General features: G+C 52.5%; 1 protein-coding gene across 3 annotated transcripts in view; it reads left to right on the forward strand.

Annotated features, from left to right (window-relative positions):
• SLC22A11 (solute carrier family 22 member 11) overlaps window positions 1-22,986 on the forward strand; it is a 112,933-nt gene extending 89,947 nt beyond the window's left edge. The window contains exons 1-11 of one of the 3 annotated variants that reach the window (XM_074336578.1): window positions 2,675-8,125; window positions 8,527-8,643; window positions 10,112-10,215; window positions 12,140-12,294; window positions 12,406-12,574; window positions 14,078-14,201; window positions 15,241-15,356; window positions 17,385-17,599; window positions 18,642-18,750; window positions 19,727-19,933; window positions 21,263-22,986. In XM_074336578.1, coding sequence (XP_074192679.1) covers window positions 8,551-8,643; window positions 10,112-10,215; window positions 12,140-12,294; window positions 12,406-12,574; window positions 14,078-14,201; window positions 15,241-15,356; window positions 17,385-17,599; window positions 18,642-18,750; window positions 19,727-19,933; window positions 21,263-21,326 — 1,356 coding nt within the window. In that variant the 5' untranslated portion in view covers window positions 2,675-8,125; window positions 8,527-8,550 and the 3' untranslated portion in view covers window positions 21,327-22,986. Of the gene's footprint in view, window positions 1-2,668; window positions 8,644-10,111; window positions 10,216-12,139; window positions 12,295-12,405; window positions 12,575-14,077; window positions 14,202-15,240; window positions 15,357-17,384; window positions 17,600-18,641; window positions 18,751-19,726; window positions 19,934-21,262 lie in introns of those variants that run through there. The other 2 variants (XM_074336577.1, XM_019737849.2) reach the window with 2 other exon arrangements.
• The last annotated feature ends 467 nt before the right edge of the window (window positions 22,987-23,453 follow it).

The following is a 23,453-nucleotide window of genomic DNA, read 5'->3' on the forward strand; positions in this document are numbered from 1 at the left end:
GGAGTTTTCAAGACACAAGGTGTGCATGTGGGGAGGGCTACTGACCCATGGTTAACAGGCTTAATGCTTAATCCAGGTGACCAAGACAGGCTCGCTCTGTGGGGGCCAGAGGTCAAGACGCTGCCCTGTTACCTAAAAGAGACGCTTCACAATTCTGACATACTCTACATGCCCTCAAGATCTTTGAAAGGGTTGTACATTATCCTGATTATCTGGAGGGATTTTGCTTTGTCATTCTGTGGGTGGTTTCTCTTGCTGGTTTTCCTCTTTCCAGCCCCGTCTCGTCCAAGTCCATCCCCACACTGTGGCCAAAAAGATCTTTCAAAAATGGGAACATAACCGTATCTCTCCCTTGCTCAAATCTGTCCATCAGCCTCAGGGCCAGAGTCAGGCTTGTGTGCTCTATGCTCAGGGCACCACACCTGCTCCATCCCCACCCGTTCTTCTGGGGCTCAGTCCTCTTCTTCCATCGCTCCTCCCCCAGTCTCAGGACCTTTGCACATGCTGTCCTCCTTCCTTGAATACCTGTCCCACACCCCCCACCCTACCCTTAGACCTGGAGGGAAATTGCTGGAAAACAATTTCAAGGACCAAGTGGAACAAAGAAATGTGTGTATTAGCTTCCTAGAGCTGCTGTCACAAAGTACTACCGAACAAACTGGGTGATTAACCACACATGTTTATTCTCTTATCGCTCTCAAGTCCAGAAATCCAAAGTCAAGCAGAGCCATGCTCCCTTCAAATGCTCTGGGGGACGATCTTTCCATGTGTATTTCAGTTTCTGGGGGCTCCAGGTGTCCTTGACTTGTGGCTGCATGACTCTAGTCTCTGCCTTCGTCCTTACATGACCTTCTCTTTTTGTCCTCAGGCCTCTCCTCTGTGTGTATCGCTGGCAAGGACACTTGTCATCGGATTTAGGACCCTGTGTAATCCAGGACATTCTTATCACTAGAGCCTTGACGTCATCACGTCTGCAAAGACGCTTTTTCTAAATTAGGTCACATTCACAAGTTCTAGATATTAGGATGTGGACATATCATTTGGGAAGCCACCATTCAACCCATTACAGTGTGCAATGAGACTGGAATTCCAAACCCTATAAAACAAACACAAGAGTGAGCCTACTAACAGCTGGGAGTGGGTCAGTCAGGCAGAAACGAGCCCAGGGGTGACCGACTGATGGCACAGTCATCTTCAGGTGGCTGCAGACAGTGTGGAGAGGACAGAGAGGGGACATCAGGATTCTGGTCCCTGCCCCGTCATTCCCACCCCGGGGCCAGCACTTCACATCTCGGAGCCTCTCCTCTTCTGAGGCAAGGCGAGAGGTGAAGACAGATCTCAGGATCCCACTGTCTCTAGGTCTCCATCCCCAGGGCCCCTGCAGTTTGTTGACAAAGGCACAGAGGGGACCCTGTAGTAGCAGACACCCCAAAGGAGTATGGTGTGGGGCTGGGAGTGGAGACCTGGGTCAGAATGTCTAGGTTTTGCTCCCGCCCCTGTGGCATTTACTGTGAGGCCCGAGGAAATCATGGAACCTCTCTGAACCTCGTTTCCTCCTCAGTCACCCACCTCTGAGACTGTCCAGAGTGTGACTGAGCCTCACCACGGATCAGCCAGGTGGCCACGTGTGGTCCCAGGAGCCACTGTTAACCAGCTGTCGTGCTTCAAAACAGAGGGTTGGGACTCCCCTGCCTTAGATTGGGTTCCTCCAAAGATTTGAGTATAAACCATATTTTTGGAGGCGATCCCAGGAGGGGAAGTGAGACAGCAAAGGGAAAGGAGCCAACAGGGGATGCTATCAACAGGTTCCATTATGACACAGGGCCAAGGGAGCTGGGGTGGATCCACCAGCGCAGCAGGGCAGCCACTGGGTGGAGGCTGCTCTGGGGTGTTCTGCTCCGATGATTCTGACTTGCCCTATGTGGACCCCTTGAGCTCCTGCAGCCAGAGAAAGCCTGCGGGTACCTGCAGTAGGTGCCGTCAGAAGGCACCAGAAATGAAGGCTGTGGACCCCTTCCCCACAAAACCAAGGAAGTAAACAGAAGGCAAATAGCAAAGGATGAGCCCAGGTAGCTGGGTGAGGGAAAACCCAGCCTCAGGCCTCCCACCTTGAGAAGGGCCAGCGGGATGAGGCCGAGCGTGGCAGGAAGATGCCCACTTTCCGGACATTACAGTTTTACATCCGGTTAAAGCTCAAACTGGTGGCTGATGACAACAGTACACTGGAGGCTGGGACAAACCCCTGTAAACAATCACTTGACATCCTGGCCCCATTTGAGGAAGTAAAGCTCAGATATGAGACTGGTCAAAATCCTACCTTCTGGAAACTCTAGCTTAGCTCAGACCCTCTCCCGCGATCTCTCCTCCCTGGTCCCAGATCCTTCTGCGACCTTGTTTCTTAGCCTTCCTACAAATCAAAGGCCAGGCAGTTTATGGAATGAGAATGATTGCCCAGATCCTCAGTGGAAGGGAGACAAGTCCTCCCTTATGTAAACTAAGGCAGAGCGCAAGAAAACATGGCCAAATTCTTCCTTTTTTTCTTTTTTTTTTTTTTTTAAAAGATTTTATTGGGGAAGGGGAACAGGACTTTATTGGGGAACAGTGTGTACTTCCAGGCCTTTTTCCCAAGTCAAGTTGTTGTCCTTTCAGTCTTAGTTGTGGAGGGCACAGCTCAGCTCCAGGTCCAGTTGCCGTTGCTAGTTGCAGGGGGCGCAGCTCACCATCCCTTGTGGGAGTCGAACCGGCAACCTTGTGGTTGAGAGGACGCGCTCCAACCAACTGAGCCATCTGGGAGCTCAGCGGCAGCTCAGCTCAAGGTGCTGTGTTCAATCTTAGTTGCAGGGGTCGGAGCCCACCATCCCTTGTGGGACTCGAGGAATTGAACTGGCAACCTTGTGGTTGAGAGCCCACTGGCCCATGTGGGAATCAAACCAGCAACCTTCGGAGTTAGGAGCATGGAGCTCTGAACTGAGTATAATGTTGATACCAAAACCTGACAAAGTTTGTAGCAAGGGAGGGAGGGAGGAAGAGAAGGAGATGGAGGTGGGGGGACCATAGCGCAATCTTACACGTGAAGATTCATGAAAAATTTGAAATAAAACATTAATAAGCAGAATCTAACAGCACATTAAAGGAATAATACATCTTATCTCAGGAAATTCACTCCTGGAATGAAAGGATGGTTCAGGATTCTTTGCAAAACTCATTAATATAATTCAGGAAATTCATTAATATAATTCAGCAGATTCATAGATTTGACAAGAGAGTCATACTGTCAACTCCATAGATGCTCAAAGGCCTGTGACAAACTCAACAACCATTCTTGATTAAAAAAGACAAACCATGCCAGTTCAACTCCTCAAGTCCTGCAAGGGATGGTGGGCTGTGCCCCCTGCAACTAGCAATGGCAACTGGACCTGGACCTGAGCTGCGCCCTCTACAACTAAGACTGAAAGGACAACAACTTGACTTGGAAAAAATCCTGGAAGTGCACACTGTTCCCCAATAAAGTCCTGTTCCCCACCCCCAATAAAATCTTAAAAAAAAAAAAAGAGACAAACCATAGAAGAATCCCTTTATCACCGTGGAGTGGAGAAGGCCTTTCTAATTATGATGCAAAATCCACAAGTCAAAAAAGATAGGACTGAAAACTCGATTACAAAATAAATAAATAAAATAAACTCTACATGCAAAAAAGTCAATAAAAATAACATGCTAACAAAGTCAAAAGACAAACTGGAAAAAACATTTGTAACTTTTCTCACAAGCAAAGAGCCAACCTCCCTAACATATAAGGGGTTTGTAGAAATTGGTAAGGAAACCATTAACTGTGATCAAAAATAGACAAAGGACATGAAGGAACGTTTTGTAGAAAGAGACATATAGATACATCTTAGATATAATTAGTGATGCGCAATCTCACTCATGAGAAAAGAAATACAAAATAAAACTACATTGAGATGCCATTTGTCACCCATGATATTAAGACCCCTCAGGTGTGGTGATAGTGCACTGTGTTAGGGAGATGGGGACAGTACAAGTGGGCGTGTCCCTGGGGTGGGCCCGGGGACTGCCCCTCAAAGCCATAAGCTCACTTATGCTTCCACACGGCAGTCTCGATTCTGGAATTTCATCCTAGAGATACAGAAGCACACATTCAAAATAGTATGAGTACAAAGTTATTCATTTCAACATTTTTTTGTCAAAATATTCCATGCGATCCAAGTGTCCATCAACAGGAGACCTGTTACATAAACTGTGGAAATCCAGACAATGAAATACTATGCAATTGCAAAACAACGAGGGACTCTCAGAGGCGCACGGTACTATGTGGGAAATAAACGCAAAACTACCTTTTGCCTAAAAGGGAGTAAATTATAACGCATATTTATCTTTGCTTATATTAGCAGGAAAATCTGAAAGGGTGCACAAGAAACTAAAAATGATTACCTGAGGGTGGGGTGGCAAACGTGAACCACGCAGAAGCAGTGGGGTGAGAGAGAGAGAAGCTTTTCATTGTATAACTTCTTTTACATTTTCTGTTTTTGAACCATGTGAATTTGCTGCTTATTCAACAATTTTAAAACATAATGCATATGTTTGGAGATGCTCTAAGATTTTTCTGGAAGAATATACATTGTTGGTGGCAGTTGTCTCTGGGCAGTTGAGGGTGGGGGGGGAAAAGGACTTTTACTTGTCACTTGACATACTTCTGGGTTGTTCGGTTGTTTGCTATCGACACATACAACTTCTCCATCAAAAACTACTAATTCGTTATTTATGTTGATGTGTTTCTGAATACACAGGAACAAGCCACCCTGTGGGTTCCTCTTGGGATTATTTGGGCCACGGCAGCAAAGAAGGGGCTTTCCTATCGTTTCTTACATAAATCTGCGGTTTTCACATGTATGCTCTAAGACACAAGAGGGGAATTGAATTAAGAGGATCCCTTCAGCCTCCCTCCCCCCACAAAAGGGACGTGGGTGAACTAAGGAGGGTTTGCAAAGACGAGTTTTTAGAACATGTAAGACCTGGGAGATAGATCTAAGCTGCTGCTGGGTGGTGACTTGAAGAGGCATTTCAGAGGGAGGCCAGACGTGCCTTAAGCTTGTAGCGTTATTGGGGGAAATCTCCAAAGGGAGGAAGGAAGAATGAGGAGGTAAGACCTGGTTTTGCTCCCGTTGTGATTCATCAGAACTTCCTACCCAGCATGGTGAGCCTGTTCTCTAGACAAGAAGATAATTGGACATTTTATGGTTACTGTTCCTTTGACTTTCTGGTGGACCATGGGTTTTCTTCACACAGGTGTAGTGCAAGAAGCATTGAACCTGGAGTCAGGAACTGAGACCCTGCAAAGCCCTCTCCCTGCCCCGCTTTTGACCCTCACGTTCTCCTAACCTCAGGTTCTTCCAAGATTGCAGGCAACGGCCAAATCCAGTGAGCCCAGCTGGATCTGAAACGCTGTGACTTCAACTGGAAAGAAACAAAGGAAGACTAAAGGGTCAGGTGTTATGGAGGTTGTGATGGTGATGATGTGGCTAATATTCATTGTCAGGCCCACTCGTTATCTCATTTAATCTTACTACCTCCACTTACCGCTAAGGAGCTTAGAATAAAAAAGGAAGGTGGACTGCCTAAGGTCTTCTGGCAGCTGAGTTTGGCCTTGGCTTTAACTGATGGAGCCCTCGGCTAAGAAAGTCAACCCCAATGGCAATTCTGGTTCAATGAGAACCAGGGGTTCAATACACAAATTAACTTAATGAGACACTCTGGAGGGCTTGGTGGCTATAATCCGAGGCTGCCTGCCTCACACCCCTGTGCTCCTTCTCCCCGCCTCCACCTGGAGAACTGTTGGGGGATGGGCACCTAGGCGAGGATGAGCATGATGCTGGAAAGGCTGCAGTCCCAGGTATGACCGCCAGGTGGCGGAGCGGCTGCATGGAGCCCTGCCCCCAGCAGCCCCAGAAAACCAGAAAATATAAATTAGAAATTCCTTGGCCTGGAAGCTGATAGTCAGTTGGAAATTCCGGGAGCCTTCTGTCAAATCTTGGAGGTTTGACCTTCTGCTGTAAGCAAAGCCTAGGGGCGTCCACGACAGGCAAAGGGCAGGGAAGACGAGAACGTTTTTTAAAGCATATGGAATGAGGAAAGAGAAAAAGAATTCTCTCGCAGATGCCTTGAATTTGGCGGCCTCATCTAGCCCAGCAATTCTGCAAGTGAGGAAGCCGGGTTCCAGTGCAGCAGAATCACCTGGGGGCTTGTGTTAAAATGCATATTCCCGGGCTCAGCCCAGCCATGTGGCAGAACCCAGGAAACTGCATTTTAGCCAGTGTATATCTGATCCACACTCAGGTTTAAAACATCAACATGGCAACGTGTCCTTTCACAGGCCAGAAACCAGGGGCCGTAGAGGGGAGGTCACTGCTCAAGGTAACGGTCCCGGGTCTAGGCCTGCCCCTGTGAGGCTGGTGTTTGCACATAGGTATGAAGCTCAACGCCTTCCATGTAAAATCCGGCCTTCGGGCTGTTGTGAATTAGGACTATGGCCAATTGCCCCTCTCACGGCTTCCTGTGCTTTGGTGTGGGTTTGTTCTCTCCCTACCTCTTTCCATTTGCTATTTTAAAATGTATAATGAGTTCCTGCCCAGAGAGGCAGAATAAGGAAGCAGCCTTGGCTTTGAAATCCAGGCCCAGAACGCCGACTCCTCAGCTTCCTGGCTGGGCTCCATCTTGGCTAAGTTCCCCCAGCCCTCTGGGGAGCTTCTGGGAAGCTCAGGGTCCAGATACCCACCCACACCTCACCCACACACCCAGCACTCAGACTTCTCTCCCGAGCTGACTCAGCCTATTCTCTCTCACATCCTGGGAGGCAACTTCAGACTCCTGGGCTGGCCCTCACTCTGACCCAAATCCTGAATTCTAGCCATTAGCTGGGATTTGGTCCATGACAAGCTAGAGGTCATGCAGCAGCTGGCCAGGGCATCGGAAAGCACTCAGGCTTTAGAGACTGATTTGAATCCCGACTCTGCTGTGTGACCTTGGACAAGTTGCCTGCCCTCTCTGAGATTGTTTCCTTGTCTGGGGAAATTAGCACCACCTCTCTCCTGGGCTGCTATGAGGAGTGAATGAGAGCATGCAGGCAGCATGGTCAGCACAGAACCAAGCACACAGCAAGCCCTTGGTGCCAGGAGCAGCTGTTACTAAGAAACCCGGTCCAGGTGGGGCGCTGGGGCAGGGGCTGGTTTCACTTCTCCCACCAAACTGTGCTGACGTCAGACGCTGGGTCATGGAGATGTGACTTTACTCATTCCCCCAACTGACAGGCCTGCTCAGCTCCAGGGCCCACAGGGGGGCTTCTAAGTGATGCCAGGAAATTGTAGCCATGGTTTCCACCCTGGGGAAGCTTACAATCTAATAAAGGCAACCTGGAACCTTGAAATAAAAGCTTCCCAAATTAGCTGGTCTCTCAGTGCTGTGTGGCAGGAGGTGCCAGGTAAGGAGGGACTGAGTACAGGCGTGGGCCTTCCTGCCAGCTCTGCCTCCCTGCAGCCCCCATCCCTGTGTCCCCCCAGCCCAGTTAGGATGGGCGCTACCCAGTCTGCACTCTGTGCTTTGGCAAGACGGACTGAAATTATCCAGCATGGATAAAGGTTAGGCCAACAGTTTCCTGATTTAAAGGGCCACATGTGGAGGGTTCTGAAAGTTTAAAATTTAAGAATGCAATGAGCCGGCCAGCGGGGAGCTGCTGAGGACTTTCTCATAGCTGAACCTGCTTTTCTCACCCAGGAGCCCACACTGAGGTTAAACTTTAATAGAGGCAGCAGCCCCTTTCATATTTCCTCCACAACTGTAATTCAGTAACATCACTGCATTGCATCTGATTATTTTTTTGAAAATCTACTTGCCCTTTCCCTCTTGGGGCTGGAGAGCCAGGGTGCTTCAGATACGCCATGCAGCCTGGGCACAGTTAGCTTGTCCGCGGGTGTCCCCTCTCCAGGGCGATAGGGCATCCACGCTGTCAGTCCTGGAAGCAGGATAAGGAGGAATATTTTAGAAGCATCTGGGTCATCTCAGGACTGACTCGACTGGTTGCTGGACAGCCACCCAAGCCCACCTGGTCAGAGAGGTGAGCAAGGGCAGGTGTGGTGGCCTGGGGTCCTGCGCTTGCTCGTGGTTCCCAGCAGACGGCCAGACACTCACCAGGTCACTGACACCCCAGGAGACTTGTCCTGGGCGCCGGCCGCTCTGGCCATGGCGTTCGCTGAGCTCTTGGAGCGAGCTGGGGGCGTGGGCCTCTTCCAGACCCTGCAGGTCGTGACTCTCCTCCTCCCCTCCATGTTCGTACCCTCCCAATTACTTGTGGACAACTTCTCGGTCGCCACCCCGGGCCACCGCTGCTGGGTCCACATGCTGGACAATGGCTCTGAGGTCCCCACAAACCTCACCCCCAAGGCCCTCCTGGCCATCTCCATCCCACTGGGTCCCAACCATGAGCCCCACCAGTGTCGCCGCTTCCGCCATCCACAGTGGCAGCTCCTGGACCCCAACACCATGGCCACCAACTGGAGTGAGGCTGCCACGGAGCCGTGTGTGGATGGCTGGGTCTACGACCACAGCACCTTCACCTCCACCATCGTGGCCGAGGTAAGGGCCTCCCCCCACCAACCCCACAGCTCTCCTCCTTCCTGGCCTCCCAGTAACAGCAGTCCACTCATGGCTGGGGTTCAAATTACCTCCATCACCATATGAAATGATATGTTACTCCCCCAACACGGTGGCCCGGATTCTGGCCTGGGGCTAGGGTTACAGGACTAACAGGGAGCCTTCCAGAATCTTACGTTCTCCTGGTAGATTCAGAACCAGTCAGTATTTAAACCAGTAATGACAGCAGAGCAAGCCTTCACCTTTTGCCTTTTAAGTGGCAGGCACTGTTCCAAAGGCTTTCCCTGTAGTCACAATCTGACTACAGTCTCATGGGGGTGGATCTTATCATTGTCCATTTAATAAAGGACAAACTAGAAGCACAGAGAAGTTAAGTAACGTGCCCCAGGACACACAGCTAAAGCACTCTGGGACCTGATTCAATCTAGGCAATTAGAGGCCAGAACCTGGGTCCCCATCACGCTCCTGTCCTGCATCGAGTGTCATAAGTGAGCACAAAGGAGAAAAGCAGGTCCTGTGAGCGGGGAAGGGACAGGCAGATGGGGAAGACTTCTCTGAAGAGGGGACATTTGAGATGAGACCTGGATTATGAGAGAAGCAATCAGTTCCATGAAGATGGGAGAGAGCCCTGTTGACACGGGTTTGAGTGGAAGCATGTGTAGGAGTTGAAGCCGCAGGAGGCCCAGTGTGTCTGCAGAACCACCAAACGGGAGGGCCAGGGGCCACAAAGCGGGCAGTGGGGTGAGGGGCTGGAGTTTCTTTAAGTGTGAAAGAAAGTCATTGGAGATTTTGGGGGCGGGGATGTGATCTGATCTGATTTGCATTTTCAAGAGGTCACATTGCAGGGTAGAAAATGCCCCGTAGGGACAGGGGCTCTTACTGCTGTCACCCAGGGAAGAGAGGCAGAAATGGGGAGCTACACTGTGAGGACTCAGTGAAGGACTGACCTGGTGGGTGCGGGGGTGGGAGTGTTCAGGTGCCCGGTCCTGGGCAGGCGGCACTGAGAAAACCACAGTGACGCATGCTCGGCCCTCTCTGTTCATCCTCATGTCCTGTGAGAGAAGGGACTGTACGGCTCTATTTACGGGTGAGAAAGCAGGCTCAGCCTGGTGTTGGAACTCACCCAAGTTCACGCAGCCAGTAACCAGCAGAGTTAGAATTCCAGCCTGTGGTTTAATCACCGCCCACTACTGCCCACCACCGTCCACTCAGAGTGGCCATCACACTGTCAGATGCAAAGCCCTGTCACATTCATGCCAGGCTGCTGGCTGCGAGTGGAGCCCACTGGCAGCACGCCCCTTCCACCTCTGCTGCCTGGTCCTCGGGATCTGGGGAACCGTTGTGGGTGTGTTCTAGACTGGAAACTCTCAACCTGGACCTCCCTCTGCCACCCTGGCCCCGCAAGTCCTTGTGCACTGAGCCAGGTTGTCACACCCTCCTTCTCTTCCAGTGGGGCCTGGTGTGTGACAACCAGAGCCTGAAGCCCAAGGGCCAGGCCATCTTCATGGCCGGGATCCTGCTGGGGTCCCTCACCTGGGGCTTCCTCTCCTACTGGTGAGTACTCCTCCCCTCCCTGCTCCTTCAAGACAGAATGAGCATCGCGGGACAGAGGTACAAAAATGTGACCTGAGTGTCCCTGTTCCCTAAGACAGGGGCTTTCCTTGGTCTGGGGTCTGGACACAAGTCCCAGGTCCGCAGGGGGCAGTGATGGCCAAGAACCAGACTCCAGGTTAAGCTGTACTGTGAGAAATAGCCCTGAACACTGTTGCCCTCTGTCCTTCAGCGATTGCACCAGCCTTTATGAGTACCTACTGTGTGCCAGAAGCTGCACAGCCCCTGCCCTCAGGCAGCTAACAGTCTTCTGGGGAGAAAACCAGACCTCTCTTTTTAAACTCCAAGTAGGTGACATGCTATGAAATAGAAGTACTCTTCCCTCTCCTCCCCTTTCCCCTGGCCCCCCCTGCCCCCGCTCCCTCTCCTCCCACTCCTAGAGCCCCACTTGAGGTGGTGTGCCCAGGAAGCAGTCTAGCCAGGGCTACCCTGGTGTCCTGCCACTGAGTTCTGTGGTGGCCGGTGGCTGTGATTCACCAGGAAGTTTCCCCCAACTGCTGCATTGTGCTGGACGCAGGCCTCAGTTCCAGGCCACACAAGCTGGAGACCCTGCCCCAGCCTCGAGCCCCAATGGTCCCATGGCCCTGCCTGGCATCCCTCATCATAGCACCTCCCTCTGACAACACCCTCTTGTTCAGCTGTGTGTGTCCCTACTAGACGTAGCCCCAAGAAGGCAGGGGCTCTGGTGCCTTCTCCCAGTGCCCGCACGTGGCACGTGCTCAGTCATAACACCATGAACAGATGAATGGCTTCCCGACGTTCTGACTTTCTCCAGGCAGGGCAGGCTCTGGGGTCCCATGGCTGCGTCCCAGTGCCTGCTTTGCATGTCCTAGCTCCCTAGAAGGCAGATTGGTTGCTACTCTGTGCCTCAGTTTCCTACCACATGTGGGGACCCTGGCACCTACACATGGGGTTGTTGTGGTATTTAAGTGATTTAATTGCATACAGGCTTGGGCCAGGGCCTGGCACAGCTCTTGTGCTGTGCTCGTTTGTGGGCCTTGGGTTATCCTGAGCGTGGCGGGGAGTTGGAGCAGCAGGGAAGGACGTGGCCCAGTTTGTACTTTCAGAGAGACTGGCTGCCATACAGTCCTCATGGGCCACGAAACCAGGGAGCCAAATTGTGATTGGTGAGTGGGTCACCAGTGAGCTTGGGGTCAGGGCCAGGTATTGGCCTCCAGACCTCACCTGGGGTCCGGGCCTAGCGTCCTGCTCCTGGCTGCTGCTCAGACAGGCAGGGCCAAGGTTTGTCCATATCTCGGACCAACACATACTTAGCTAAATGTAGACAGTAGTTTGGGCTAAGTTGGCCCAGTGCAGGGGCTGGCACAGTGAGTGTGCAGGTACTGGGCTGAGGGTTGCCCCTACCCGGTGTGTTGTGTCCTGGGCAATCCTGTCATCACGCACAGCCAGTGGAGTAGATGGCTGGCACAAGGTCACGTGTGCTCAGCCTCCTGGCTACATTGTCCCTTTGCTCAGTGTCTTGATTTTCATAACCCTCTGAGGCAGGTCGTCCTGAATACTTCCATTTTAGAGATGAGGAAACTGCGGCTCAGAGACATTGAGTCCCATGCTCAAGGTTACCCAGGACGGGCAGAGCGGGATGCAAACCCAGGCGTCGGATGCTAAAGACCTCAGGCTACACCTGCCTGCTGAGAGCAGGGTGTCTGCCATTTTTAATGACAAATGCACTCTGCCCCTAGGAGTTCTTAAAAGGAGGTGCTGCCTGCACTGAGATGTGAGCACCATCCGGGTCTCCAGCAGGCACTCCAGCTTTATTGCACCCTCCGATGGCAAGCAGTTGCCTCTATGTCCAAGTCACCAGGGCCCATCTCTAGATCCCCCCCACTGTGCTTGCCTCCCCACACAGGTTTGGGCGAAAGCCAATGCTGAGCTGGTGCTGCCTGCAGGTGGCCGTGGCCAACACCAGCACCGTCTTTGCCTCCAGTTTCCTGGCCTATTGTGGCCTCCGTTTTCTGAGTGCTTTCGGATTGGCCGGCATCATCCTGACCACGGCGACACTCTGTGAGTCACTCGCTCGCTCAGCCCGCCTCCTACCACGGGGAGGTGGGGAAGGTGGGGTCCAAGACCATAACTTTTTGGCTCTCCCCTGCTCTCCCCTGCACGGCCTTTCAGTGGTGGAGTGGACCACGACCTGCAGGAGGGATTTCACCATGACGATGCTGGGATGCATCTACAGCACAGGCCAGATGGCCCTGGGCGGTCTGGCCTTCGCCCTGCGGGACTGGCGAGCCCTCCAGCTGGCTGTGTCAACACCTTTCTTTGCCGTCTTCTTGATATCCTGGTCAGTACAGTGTGGGGCCTTTTCCCTTGGGGAGAATGCCACTGAGTGGGAAGGAGACCCAGGATGGGAGGGTACCCCTCATCCTCACCACCCTGGCTAGCCACGAGTCCCATGATGCCACATGGATAGGAGCGCTGTGAACAGAATCCTCGCTGGAGAGAGACATTTTGGGGATTCAGAGTTCCAGGGCAGGTGTTTCAGCCAGAGGTCTGAGGTTCCTGTCCAGCCCACTGGCCTCTGGGCTTGCAAAGAACCCTGTCCTTCCCTCACGTGGGCACCAGCTCCCCACATTCACCGGCTTCACTCTCACATCACTTGTTGGGCCTGTGGGCATCTGAGTCAGTGAGGACCAGCTTCAGATATGGAAAGATGTCATCACTATTATTTTTGGCACTACAGAACTCCCTGAGCTCTGGAACTACCTGCTTGGGTAGGGACCAGAGGAAGAGATATCGGGAACCAAACCCAAATGCATGTCCCCACAAGTTCTCTTGTGCCTGTGAGTCAGCGTTGAGCTCACCTGGGCCTACGTAAGTCTATATGAGCTATAGAAAATCATAAGGCTCACTCATTCCTTATCAAACATTTACTGCTCTCCTGCCCCACACCAGACATGGTTTTAGGCACCAGAGACACATCAGCAAATAAAACAGATCAAAAGCCACTGACCACCTGGAGTTTTATTGTATAAACAGGATCAGTAAGCAAGGAAGAAGATGGTCCATAGTTACACTAATTAGGCCACGCTGGTCACGCTGATTGGGTATGTCCAGGATGCTATTGGAAACACCAGATGTGTAGTAACACGTCTTCTAATGAGGAAGATGATATTATTACCACCTCTTTCAGATGAGGGGCTGATGCCCCGCGAGGTTCAGTTGACTTGCCCAAGGCCACACAGCTGGTGAGTGCCAGAGGCAGGATTTGAACCCTGACTGGCTGACCTTTTTAACCAGTGTCTGTCAAACTGCCTTCAGAAGTTTTTCTTAGCTTCTCTACAAATAGGGCTGAGACCATGCAAACTGGGCTAGTTCAGGGAGACCCTTTTCCCTGCCTGTCTGTTTAGCAGACTAATTTATAAAACCATTGGTTCTGGTTGTGGATGGTTTAAATGTGTGTGTGTGTGTGTGTGTTTTATTCAACCTGATGTGAGCTTTTTGCCATAGAAATAGCCCCAGAATCACCTCTATGCCCAGGCAGCTTGTGTGTTGGCTGCACATGCTCAGGTGGGCAGGACCCTGGCAGCCGGGAAGCCAGGTGGGGTGGCACAGGGGGAAAGAGAGTGGCCAGGTGTGGGGACTCAGCCAAAACCGGCAGGGATCATGCCTCCCAGCCTGGCATCAGCAGTGCAGAGGGTGAAATGGCTGCCTTCTCCTCACTCCCATTGCAGCTGGAGGGTCTGCTGCCTGCCACCCCCTCCCCACCTGACGGGGGAGAGGGGGGCAAGTGCCCACCACGCACAGAAAGAGCAAAGACCCAGCCAAGCACTGGCTTCTTTAACAGGTGGCTGCCAGAGTCTGCACGATGGCTAATTATTACAGGAAAACCAGACCGAGCACTTCAGGAACTCAAAAAGGTGGCCAGGATAAATGGCCACAAGGAAGCCGAAAAGACACTGTCCATGGAGGTGAGATGCTGCTGGTGGTGACCCAGAGTATGAGACATGATGGGGAAGGACAGCCACTGATGTACCATCAGTATTATCACCAACTTCACCACGCCCCACTCCACCACCGACTCCATCAACACCACCAATACCATCGCCATCTACAAAATACGACCACCATCACCATCATATCATCACCACCATCACCACTATCACCACCATCACCACCCCCACCACTTCCACCAGCAGACCACTGCTATCACCTTCATCTTCACACCACCCACGTCACCAACACCATCACTAACATCACCATCTGCAGCTCCTCAAACCACCATCAACACCACCACCATGATTGTTACCATCACCTTCCCCACCATCATTACGATCACCACCACCACCAACAACAACAACACAACTGTTATCAACAACACACCCACATCACCACCTCTATTATTCACCACCTTAATCCACATATACTGCACACTCACTCACCTCACGGGGCATCTCAATGTACTTATGGAAACAGGGTGTTCTTATCTGAAGGTAGCTATTTCAAGGAAGTAGATGTGCAGCCAGAGACTAGAGGACGCAGAGCTCCCTGGGCAGGAGGATCAGGGAAGGCCTCCAGGAGGAGGCAAGCTAGAGCTGACCAGGACTAAACTAAGCAGGCAGGTCCCAGAGGTGCCGGAGGAGACTGAATGGGCACTTGGGGCGCAGTGTGGCTGGAGGGGCCATGCCTGATGCCAGCCTTGGGGAATGAGGAAGGTTGGTGGGGCTTTGTGTAGTAACTGCCAAGAGGACTCTGTGGCTTGCAGCTCAGTGGGCCAGTGCTGGGACACCAGACCCGCTCCTTGGTTCCGAGTAGGTGGGCCAGGTCTGCAGAAGAAGCTCAGCCAAGGGGCAGAGAGAACCCTTTCTGTCCCCATGCTACCCTCCCACCGAGGGTTCTCCAATCTCTACAGGCCAAGTCCAGGCTCCCTATCGCTCTGCCCATTCTCTGGCATGGGGGTGGGGCAAGCCCACTGCCCCAACTCTGACTGTGGCCCTATTCTTCCCGGAGGTACTGATGTCCAGCATGAAGGAGGAGGTGGCCTCGGCAAGGGCCCACCAGTCGGTGCTGGAACTGTTCCGCGTGCCCACCCTCCGCCGGAGAAGCTGCTGTCTGTGCGTGACGAGGTATGCCATCCTGGTCACCCCTCCTGGACACAGAGCTGCAGAGGGAAGGGGAGTGGTGTGTGTGTGTAGTGGGGGAAACCCCTGCAGGCCTTTTAGGGTGCATTTCTGGCTGGGACAGGCAGCGACTTCAGGAGGCAGGAATCCCGGCAGGCAGGGGAGAGGACATATGTGCAGATGTGGCCTGGAGGCTGGCTGGAGGGTAGGGCCAGGGCCAGGGTCAGGCTGCAAGCGGGGCAGAGGCAGAGCTCCGGGCCCTAGAACTAAAGGCCCACAGTGGCTGGAGAGGACTCTGTGTGGCAGCATTGGACTCAGCCCTACAGCTACACTCCCAGAAGGCTGAGTGCATGGGCCACCTCCTTACCCCTCTGAGCAAACCCGTGCTATAAGTTCATTTACAACCCCACTTACAGATGGGGAAAGTGGAGCCCAGAAGGGCAAGTCATTTGCCCAAGATGACGAGCAGGCATTTGAACCCAGGCTAAGCTATCTCCTCACCCCCATGTCTCCTGCTAGGCTCTGCATGGAATCCTTGCCCCACCCCAGGAGGCCCTGTCTTGGCACCCAAAGGCGCCTGGGACGAAGAAAAGGCCCTTAATAAAACAAATGCAGTTAAGCGACTTCCAGAAGAACATACTGAAACGTGAGGGTCAGATTTGATTGGGACTTATCTTGAAAAAAACTGGAGATTAGGAAAATGTTTATTTTATGTTGTATTTAATCACATACAGGTTATAATGGCAAACATTTGCTACATCTTAAAACAGAGAATGGATCAAATGCTTTTCTTTTTTTTTTTTTTTTCCTACATTTCTTTCCGACAAATTAGAAGGAGTGCCTCCTGCCAGGAACGTCCAGGGCCATTTTTCCAATCGCCTTCAAGGCTTCCTCGGTTCTCCCAAGGCTGCTCAGCATCCTTTGTTATTCAAATCACAGGCTGTGAAGTAGCTAACCTCATGGGTTTTCTTGTCTTTGGCTGTTAATCCAGTTGTTACCGGCTGGGGCTCTAGACCCTTGCGTGTCAGTCGCTTTGAGCGCCCACATCCCTTTCACAAACTTCAGGAAGCTGCGGTTTCTTCCAGAATTGCAGCTTGACCCTGCAGTTGTTGGCTGGATAGTGACAGATGCTATGGGGCACAGCCATCAGGTGACACTGCAGTGAGGGCTGGGGTGAGCGTTCTGGGTGAAGCAAGGATAGGGTGGGATTTAAAAAGTGGTCGAGAAAAAGTTCACGTTATGGCCACTTGTGGATCCAAATTCAATCTCCAAACTATGGACATTCAGCCTATAAGTGTATCCACTCAGGAGCCCGTGGCAGGGGTCCCCGGGAAGCAGACTGAGATGGAGGTCAGTGGGCAGGAAGTTCCTTGGAGACGGCTCTTGGGGTGGGGAGGGGGCAGGAGGGGGCAGGGGAGAAGTCCTGTGATGCATTCACAGCAAGGCCCCAGCCCTCCCCTGGGGACCTCAGAGCTGGGCTGGACCTTCTGAGTGGCCCCTGTGGCCAGGTTGATCTGTCGTGGGGTGCTCTCCCCAGCTTAGGGGCAGCATCCCCAGGGGCTGGGGAAATAACTTTCCGTCTTGAAGGAGGGACAGCCCAGCCCAGCATCTTCCACAGAGACTCCATTCTATCATGAGTCCCATCTTTCAAGACAAAGAAACAGGCATCCAGAGAGGGGCCGAGGCCTGCCCAGGTTCACAGCTAGTAGAGCAGGAGCCAGGTCTTGGTTCCAGAAACAAAGCCAGACAATCGGGGGCAGCTCAGCTTAACCCACAGAGCCCCTGTCCACCCCTGACGGGCCAAATCTTCCATCTGATCTTGGCCTCTATCCATGGCCCAGACCTGCAATGGATGAAGCCACTGTCCTCCCCGCCCTATCCTGGGACAGCCTGACCTGCGTTTGACAGGCTTCTCTGGCTCTGGCAGTGACAAGCTCAGGATTGGCTGTGTCCTCTGGGACAGCGTCTGTGAAAGCCTGCAGGGCTGCCCTCTCCCTGTGGGGCAGGGACCTGACTTCCAGCTTTGCCCTGCAGTTTCGCCATCATGTTCTCTTATTACGGGCTGGTCTTCGACCTCCAGAACCTGGGGAGTGACATCTTCCTCCTCCAGGTCCTCTTTGGAGCTGTGGACTTCCTGGGCCGGGGCGCCAACACCTTCTTGCTACGGTTCTTTGGCCGCCGTGGGATCCTGGCCAGCTTCCAGGCCATGGCCGGGCTCTCCATTCTGGCCAACATACTGGTGCCACGAGGTGAGGCCAGGGCACCGGGAGAGGGTGGCTGAGCTGCTGGCAGCTTGGGGCTCTTGCTTCCCTTGCTCACCCCACTGCACTCACCACCCTGGCTTCCTCCCTCTCCCCTGGCCCCAGGGATGCCCACCCCAGGCCTATTCCTGTCACAGCCTTTGCCACATCATCTCAGGAACCCAACCCCCCAAATAGCCTTTCCCCATTTTCCTGAGGAAATTGAGGTTCAGAGTAGAGAAGTCATGTGCCCAAGATCTCTCAGCTAGCAAGTGACAGAGCCAGGGCTTGGACCAGACTTGAAGGCTGGAGGCTGGAGCCTCCAGTGGCAAGAAGGGCCAGGAAGGCTGAGACAGGCTTAGGGCGCTGGAAGTGAGGCAGGAAAGGCACCAAGCCCAAAGTAAGTGGTGTTTTCTTCTCAGAAGCAAGAGGCACTCGTGTGCAGAGAGCTGGGGCAGCTGCCCAGGGCCCTTGTCTTGCTCTGTTCTTTCTGAATGAGCCGGCAATGCCTTTGAAAGCGTCTCCATGTCCCCTTTATTTTTCAAGGTGGGAGACTGGGGGAAAGGCAGGGATAGCTGGAGTGACCTGAACCTCGGTTTCCTGGTGAGGGATCCTGCCATCCACCCAACAGCTTTCCATGAATGCCATGGGTCCCCACAGGCAGGTTGAGGGGCAGTGAGAAGGCTTCTGGGTGCCTGGGCACCCCAGGGCTGCTGCCCCACAGCCCTCTCCTTCATGGGAACGGGAGTGCCCTCAAGACCCAAGGAGCCTGCACAGCCACGCCATAGGAGGCAGGCCTGCTGTGTAACCCGCAGCTGCCCCCAGGCTCACCTACCCCAGACCTGGCTGGGTTCTTGCCCTCTACCCCACCCCCCAGCCACCTGCCATGATGGCATCCTGCCCCGGATCCCCACTGGGCCCTGGGAGACCTGGCACTGCCGGGAACCTACTTTCAGCACAAGGAAGCCTCATGGGAGAACCAAGCCCCTCCACTCCAGGCTGGCTGGCGACCTTCTCGGGCAGACCTTACCTTGTCCTTTCCTCTGCCCAGACTTTCAGACTCTGCGTGTGGTCTTCGCTGTACTAGCAAAGGGATGTTATGGTGTCAGCTTAACCTGCTTCGCTGTCTACAAACCTGAACTCTTTCCAACTTCACTGCGGTAGGCTGGGTGGGGCTGCCAGACCTGGGGATGGGTGAGAAGGGGCACCCCCGGGAGGGCTACTGGGGAGGGCCAGGAGGGCTGGGCATCCAGGGATACACAGCAGAGGACAGAGGGGACCCAGCCACCAACATAGAACTGAGCACACGGCCAGCTTCCTTCTCCCAAAGGCCCTCATCAGAGGGGCTTCCCAGAGCAGCGCCTCCCCGAGTCCTACCAGAAGGCAGGGGTATAGGGGGCCCCAGCAGGCCTCTAGGCCTGTGATTGGGAAACCTCTTTTAGCCACAGAACCCTCTGTTCAGGTGGAATCTCATAGGAAACCTGGTAAGGAAACCGACAGCTCTCCTGGGGTAGTGGGGACCCCCATTTGCTTCCTACTACCCCTCCCAGTTACCTCCCAGACCTAAGGGCTCCATGGGACACAGATGGAAAACCAGTGGTCTCAAGTTAGACCACCCTCACATTGGACAGTTGGGTAAACTGAGTCCCATTCATGATCGAAGGACTTAATAGAAGAGTAGGAATGGACCCCAGTGCCCCTGACTCCTAGCCCAGTGTTCTTTCCCTCACTCATTTGTCCATCCTTTCATTTGTTGTTGGTTTTTTTTAATGTATATTTATTGATTTTGTTGATATTATATAGAAAGCTCAAGCTGGAAACTCATTGGCCTAGCAGGAGCCCTAAGGCAAACCCCCATTATCTAAGATTAAGGAGAATGGGGTGGGTCTTAGAGAGTTCCTAGGAAAGACACTGGATACTCCCAGGAAGCAGAGGCCCCCTCTGGATGGGAAGATCCAGGTGGGCTCCATGGAGGAGGTGGCATTAGGGGAGACCTTGAGGAGTGCAACTCCTTCAGCTCATCTTTTCCTCCCCTGGCATCTCCTGACCCAGCCAAATGATCTCCACCCCAATAAAGCCCCCTCCCCCCAAAGTGCCAACTGTAACAAGGGTTTGCGCCATCCCCTCCATCCACAGGATGACAGCAGATGGTTTCCTGAACTCAGTAGGTCGGCTAGGCGCTGTGACTGGACCCCTGATCCGGATAACCCACCAGGTCCTGCCCCTGCTGCCCCCCTTCTCCTACGGTGTTATCCCCATCGCTTCCAGCCTCATTCTCCTATTCTTCGTCCCGGAGACCCGGGGACTTCCACTCCCTGACACCATCCAGGACCTGGAGAAGCAGTGAGTGACCCCTGGGCACCTGGGAGTGGGAACGGGCTTCCTCTCATGCCAGGATATAGCTGAGCGGGCTGCAGGTGTGGTGGCAGGTCTCCCCACAGCCCTAGGACAGGAGAGCCCAAGGGTCATGTTGACATCCTGGGCAGAGAGGACAGGAACTGGGCAGAGAGCACAGGAACTGGACTGGGCTTGTCATCGTGATGGCTCCAGCAACTAGAGTTTGCTGGCTTCTCACAGCGTTCCTGACACCACACTCAGGACAGCAGCACAGAGGGTGCAAGGCTTGTGTTTCTGAAACCATTTAATCTTGACAACAACCCTGCCAAGGAGCGACTATTGTTGTCTGCATTTACGGAAGCCTCAAACAGATGAGGCTTCCGTAAATGCAGATAGCAATAGTCGCTCCTTGCTATCTCACAGATAGAAGGTGATTGTACCTTAGGCAGGAAAACGTTACGGTTATGAGCCTGGCTCTGCAGCCATAGTGCCTGGGACTGAATCCCTACATACTTGGACGTGTTACTTCCCTCTCTTACGTAAACTGATGCAAGAGATAGACAGCTTCAACCGTCCTAGTTAAATCTTCCCACAGAGAATTCCAGGCCCAGACACATCCACAGGTGAGTGAGTTCTTTCAGACCTACAGTAGCTAACAAATCATGCCACTGTCACGTTCTTTGAGACAATAGAAATGAGGCAATAGTCTCAACTTTATTTTATAATATAACCAGGATCACCTCTATGTTTCTGCTTCCTCTTTTGTAAAATGGGTGTTAAAACAACAAACAGCCTAGCTCAAAGAGTTGTTTAGGGTTTAAGTGAGTAATTATATTAAAGCCCCAAGGACAGTGCCCTTAGCACGTACTCTGTAAGTACAGCTGCTGTGTCTGGGGTGAGGGTACTTAGGGGGTTCCCTCAAGCTGAGCAAGAACCAAGGTCATGAGAATAGTAATAACAGCTGGTGCTCAGTAAGCCCTTATTGTTTTATTGTAGCGTCTTACTTCATCCAAACAATAAACCCACAAGGTGGCTGTCATGTCCAATTTCACTGTCAAGGCAATGGAGACGCAGAGGTTATGTTATTTGCCTCAGGATATGCACCTAGGAAGCAGGGAGTCTGGGACTTAATTTACTCTATCACTTAATTCATTTTTGTCGTGAACTTAGTCTGTTTCAGGCACTGTCCTATGCTTTGGGTACACAGTGGTCAAGGAAACACTAATCTCATAGAGTTCACGTTCCCATAAGGCTTGACCCCCAGTTCTGCTGTCCAAGCTCCAAATGAGTAGCCATTTCTCCACACATCACTGCTTTCTCTGCTGATTATTCTAGGAGACCGGCAGCGGCCACGGGCAACCGGCGAGAGGTGGTCATTACAGAAAGCACCTGGTTCTAGAAATTCTGCCTGTGTGAAGCCCCATTGGCCAAAGTTCCCTATGGAGGGAATTGCCTCATCTCCAGAGGGTGGAAGCCTTGAGGTTTTGGCACGGCAGGGGCCAGGCAGCCATCTGCTACCCTCCTACCCTGGTCAGACTCTCCACCCACCTCAGCCCAACAGGAGCCCACTAGGCTGCCTTCAGGTCCACTTCATTAACAAGATGGGTCCCCTCCATTCCCTGCCGGTCTCACATCTTCATACCTTCTCTCAGCCCCCAACCCCCACTTCACAGAACCTGGCTCTGTAGGTTTCTCACCTCTGAACTTCCAGAATAGATCACAGGACAGACAAGGGCAGGGTCCAGACAGACGCGGGTTCCAGTCTCTTCCCCACCACTTACAGAGTCCTCATCTGTAAAATGGGAATGATCATGGGACCTACCTCCCAGGGTAGGTGACAGGGCTAATGGGCAGGGCACAGACCAGAGCCCCACAAGCAGAGCTATTAACAGAGTGGCCAGATATGGGTGTCCAGGTCGTGCCCTGCCCCACGGCACCAGCTAAGGAGGCATGTGGGGGCCAAAATCCAGCCCAGGCTACACTTACCCTAAACAGGAGCTATGCCCACTCCAAGAGGGTTGTTTTAATTGCCTCCTATTTACCCCACTGGTGATGGAGGGCTGCCCGCCCTGTGGTTACCAGGATGGCCTAACGCACAACACTTGACACTGCACAGATGAGATGGGCTACACTTTCTTAGTCACATGTACTCACAGCTGGGGGAGGACCACACCACATACCATGCAGGGTCAGGGGTGGTGCGGTAGGAACAGTGAACCACCGAAGGCTGTGGGAGGAGGCTTCGTAGTATCAAGAGGATGGGGCACCCCTGGTTCCCATGGGAGGATGTGATGGGCTTATTTGAATAATTCCACAGGTGGGCAGGAAACTGAAACACACTGCTCAAGGATAATAAGAACTGTGCCTGGTCCCCTTGATAAGAGGTGTGGTTTTGCCAGGGGACCTCATCCACAGGAGCAGAACGGGGAGGAAAAGTGTAAGTTAGGCCATTCGAGACCCTCCTGGCTTCAGCAGATGTCAAGGAGAACATAATACCGGGCCTTAATCTTAGGGAGGCCTTATAGCACAGGGACACCTTTTTGTTATTTGTCTGTCTTGACGGGTCACTTTTTCCTAATTCATGCAGAGACCCTCCCTGTGCTAGCAACAGTCCAGGCTGTTAAAACTATGGGATCATTAAGGCTGACCACCTATTTTAGAGGTGAGGAAACTAAAGCCCAGAGAGGGAAAGTGACATGCTTAGAGTCACATGGTGAACCCTGGCCTGACGCCCAGTCCAGGCTCTTTCCAGAATACGAAGCTCCTCACCTTCACTGACTCCCCTCTGTGCCCCAATATCGGCAGCCCTGCCCCAGTTATACCCTCTCCTGGAGATCCAGACCCTTTAGACAACTGCCAGCTCTCCTTGGATGACTCAGGGCAAAGCTCAAGCCCCAGGTAACCGACCCTTCTCTCGCATCTGATGCACAGCAGACCAATCAAACACAGTTCAAGTCAAAGCCCCTGTCTGCTTAAAGGCCTCTGGTGTCTCGTGGTAAAAATCATACTTCCTTCACCAACAGGTTCCTTCACGTGTAATAAATTTAAGAGGATCCAAATCACACAAACTCTGTTCTTGGATTATCATGGAATTAAATTAGAAATAAGTGACAGAGTGATATCTAGAAAATGCCCTCAAGCTAAACAACACATTTCTAAATGACCCATGGGTCAAAGAAGCAGTCACAGAGAAAATTAGAAAATAGTTCGAACTGGATGAAAACAATTTTAAGTGACATAGCAAAGTCTATGGGACGAAGCGAAAGCAATGATTGGAGGAAATTTTATATCATTAAATGCCTACATCAGAAAGGAAGAAAGTCTCAAATAAAATACATCAGCTTAAGAAATTAGAACAAAAGAGTAATTTAAACCTAAAGAACTAGAAGAGGGCCAGCCCGGTGGCTCAGGTGGTTGGAGCTCCGTGCTCCTAAACCTGAAGGCTGCCGGTTCGATTCCCACATAGGCCAGAGGGCTCTCAACTACAAGGTTGCCAGTTCAACTCCCCGACTCCCTCAAGGGATGG

This window comes from Rhinolophus sinicus, linkage group LG06 (genome assembly GCF_036562045.2).
Source record: "Rhinolophus sinicus isolate RSC01 linkage group LG06, ASM3656204v1, whole genome shotgun sequence".
Taxonomy (NCBI): domain Eukaryota; kingdom Metazoa; phylum Chordata; class Mammalia; order Chiroptera; family Rhinolophidae; genus Rhinolophus; species Rhinolophus sinicus.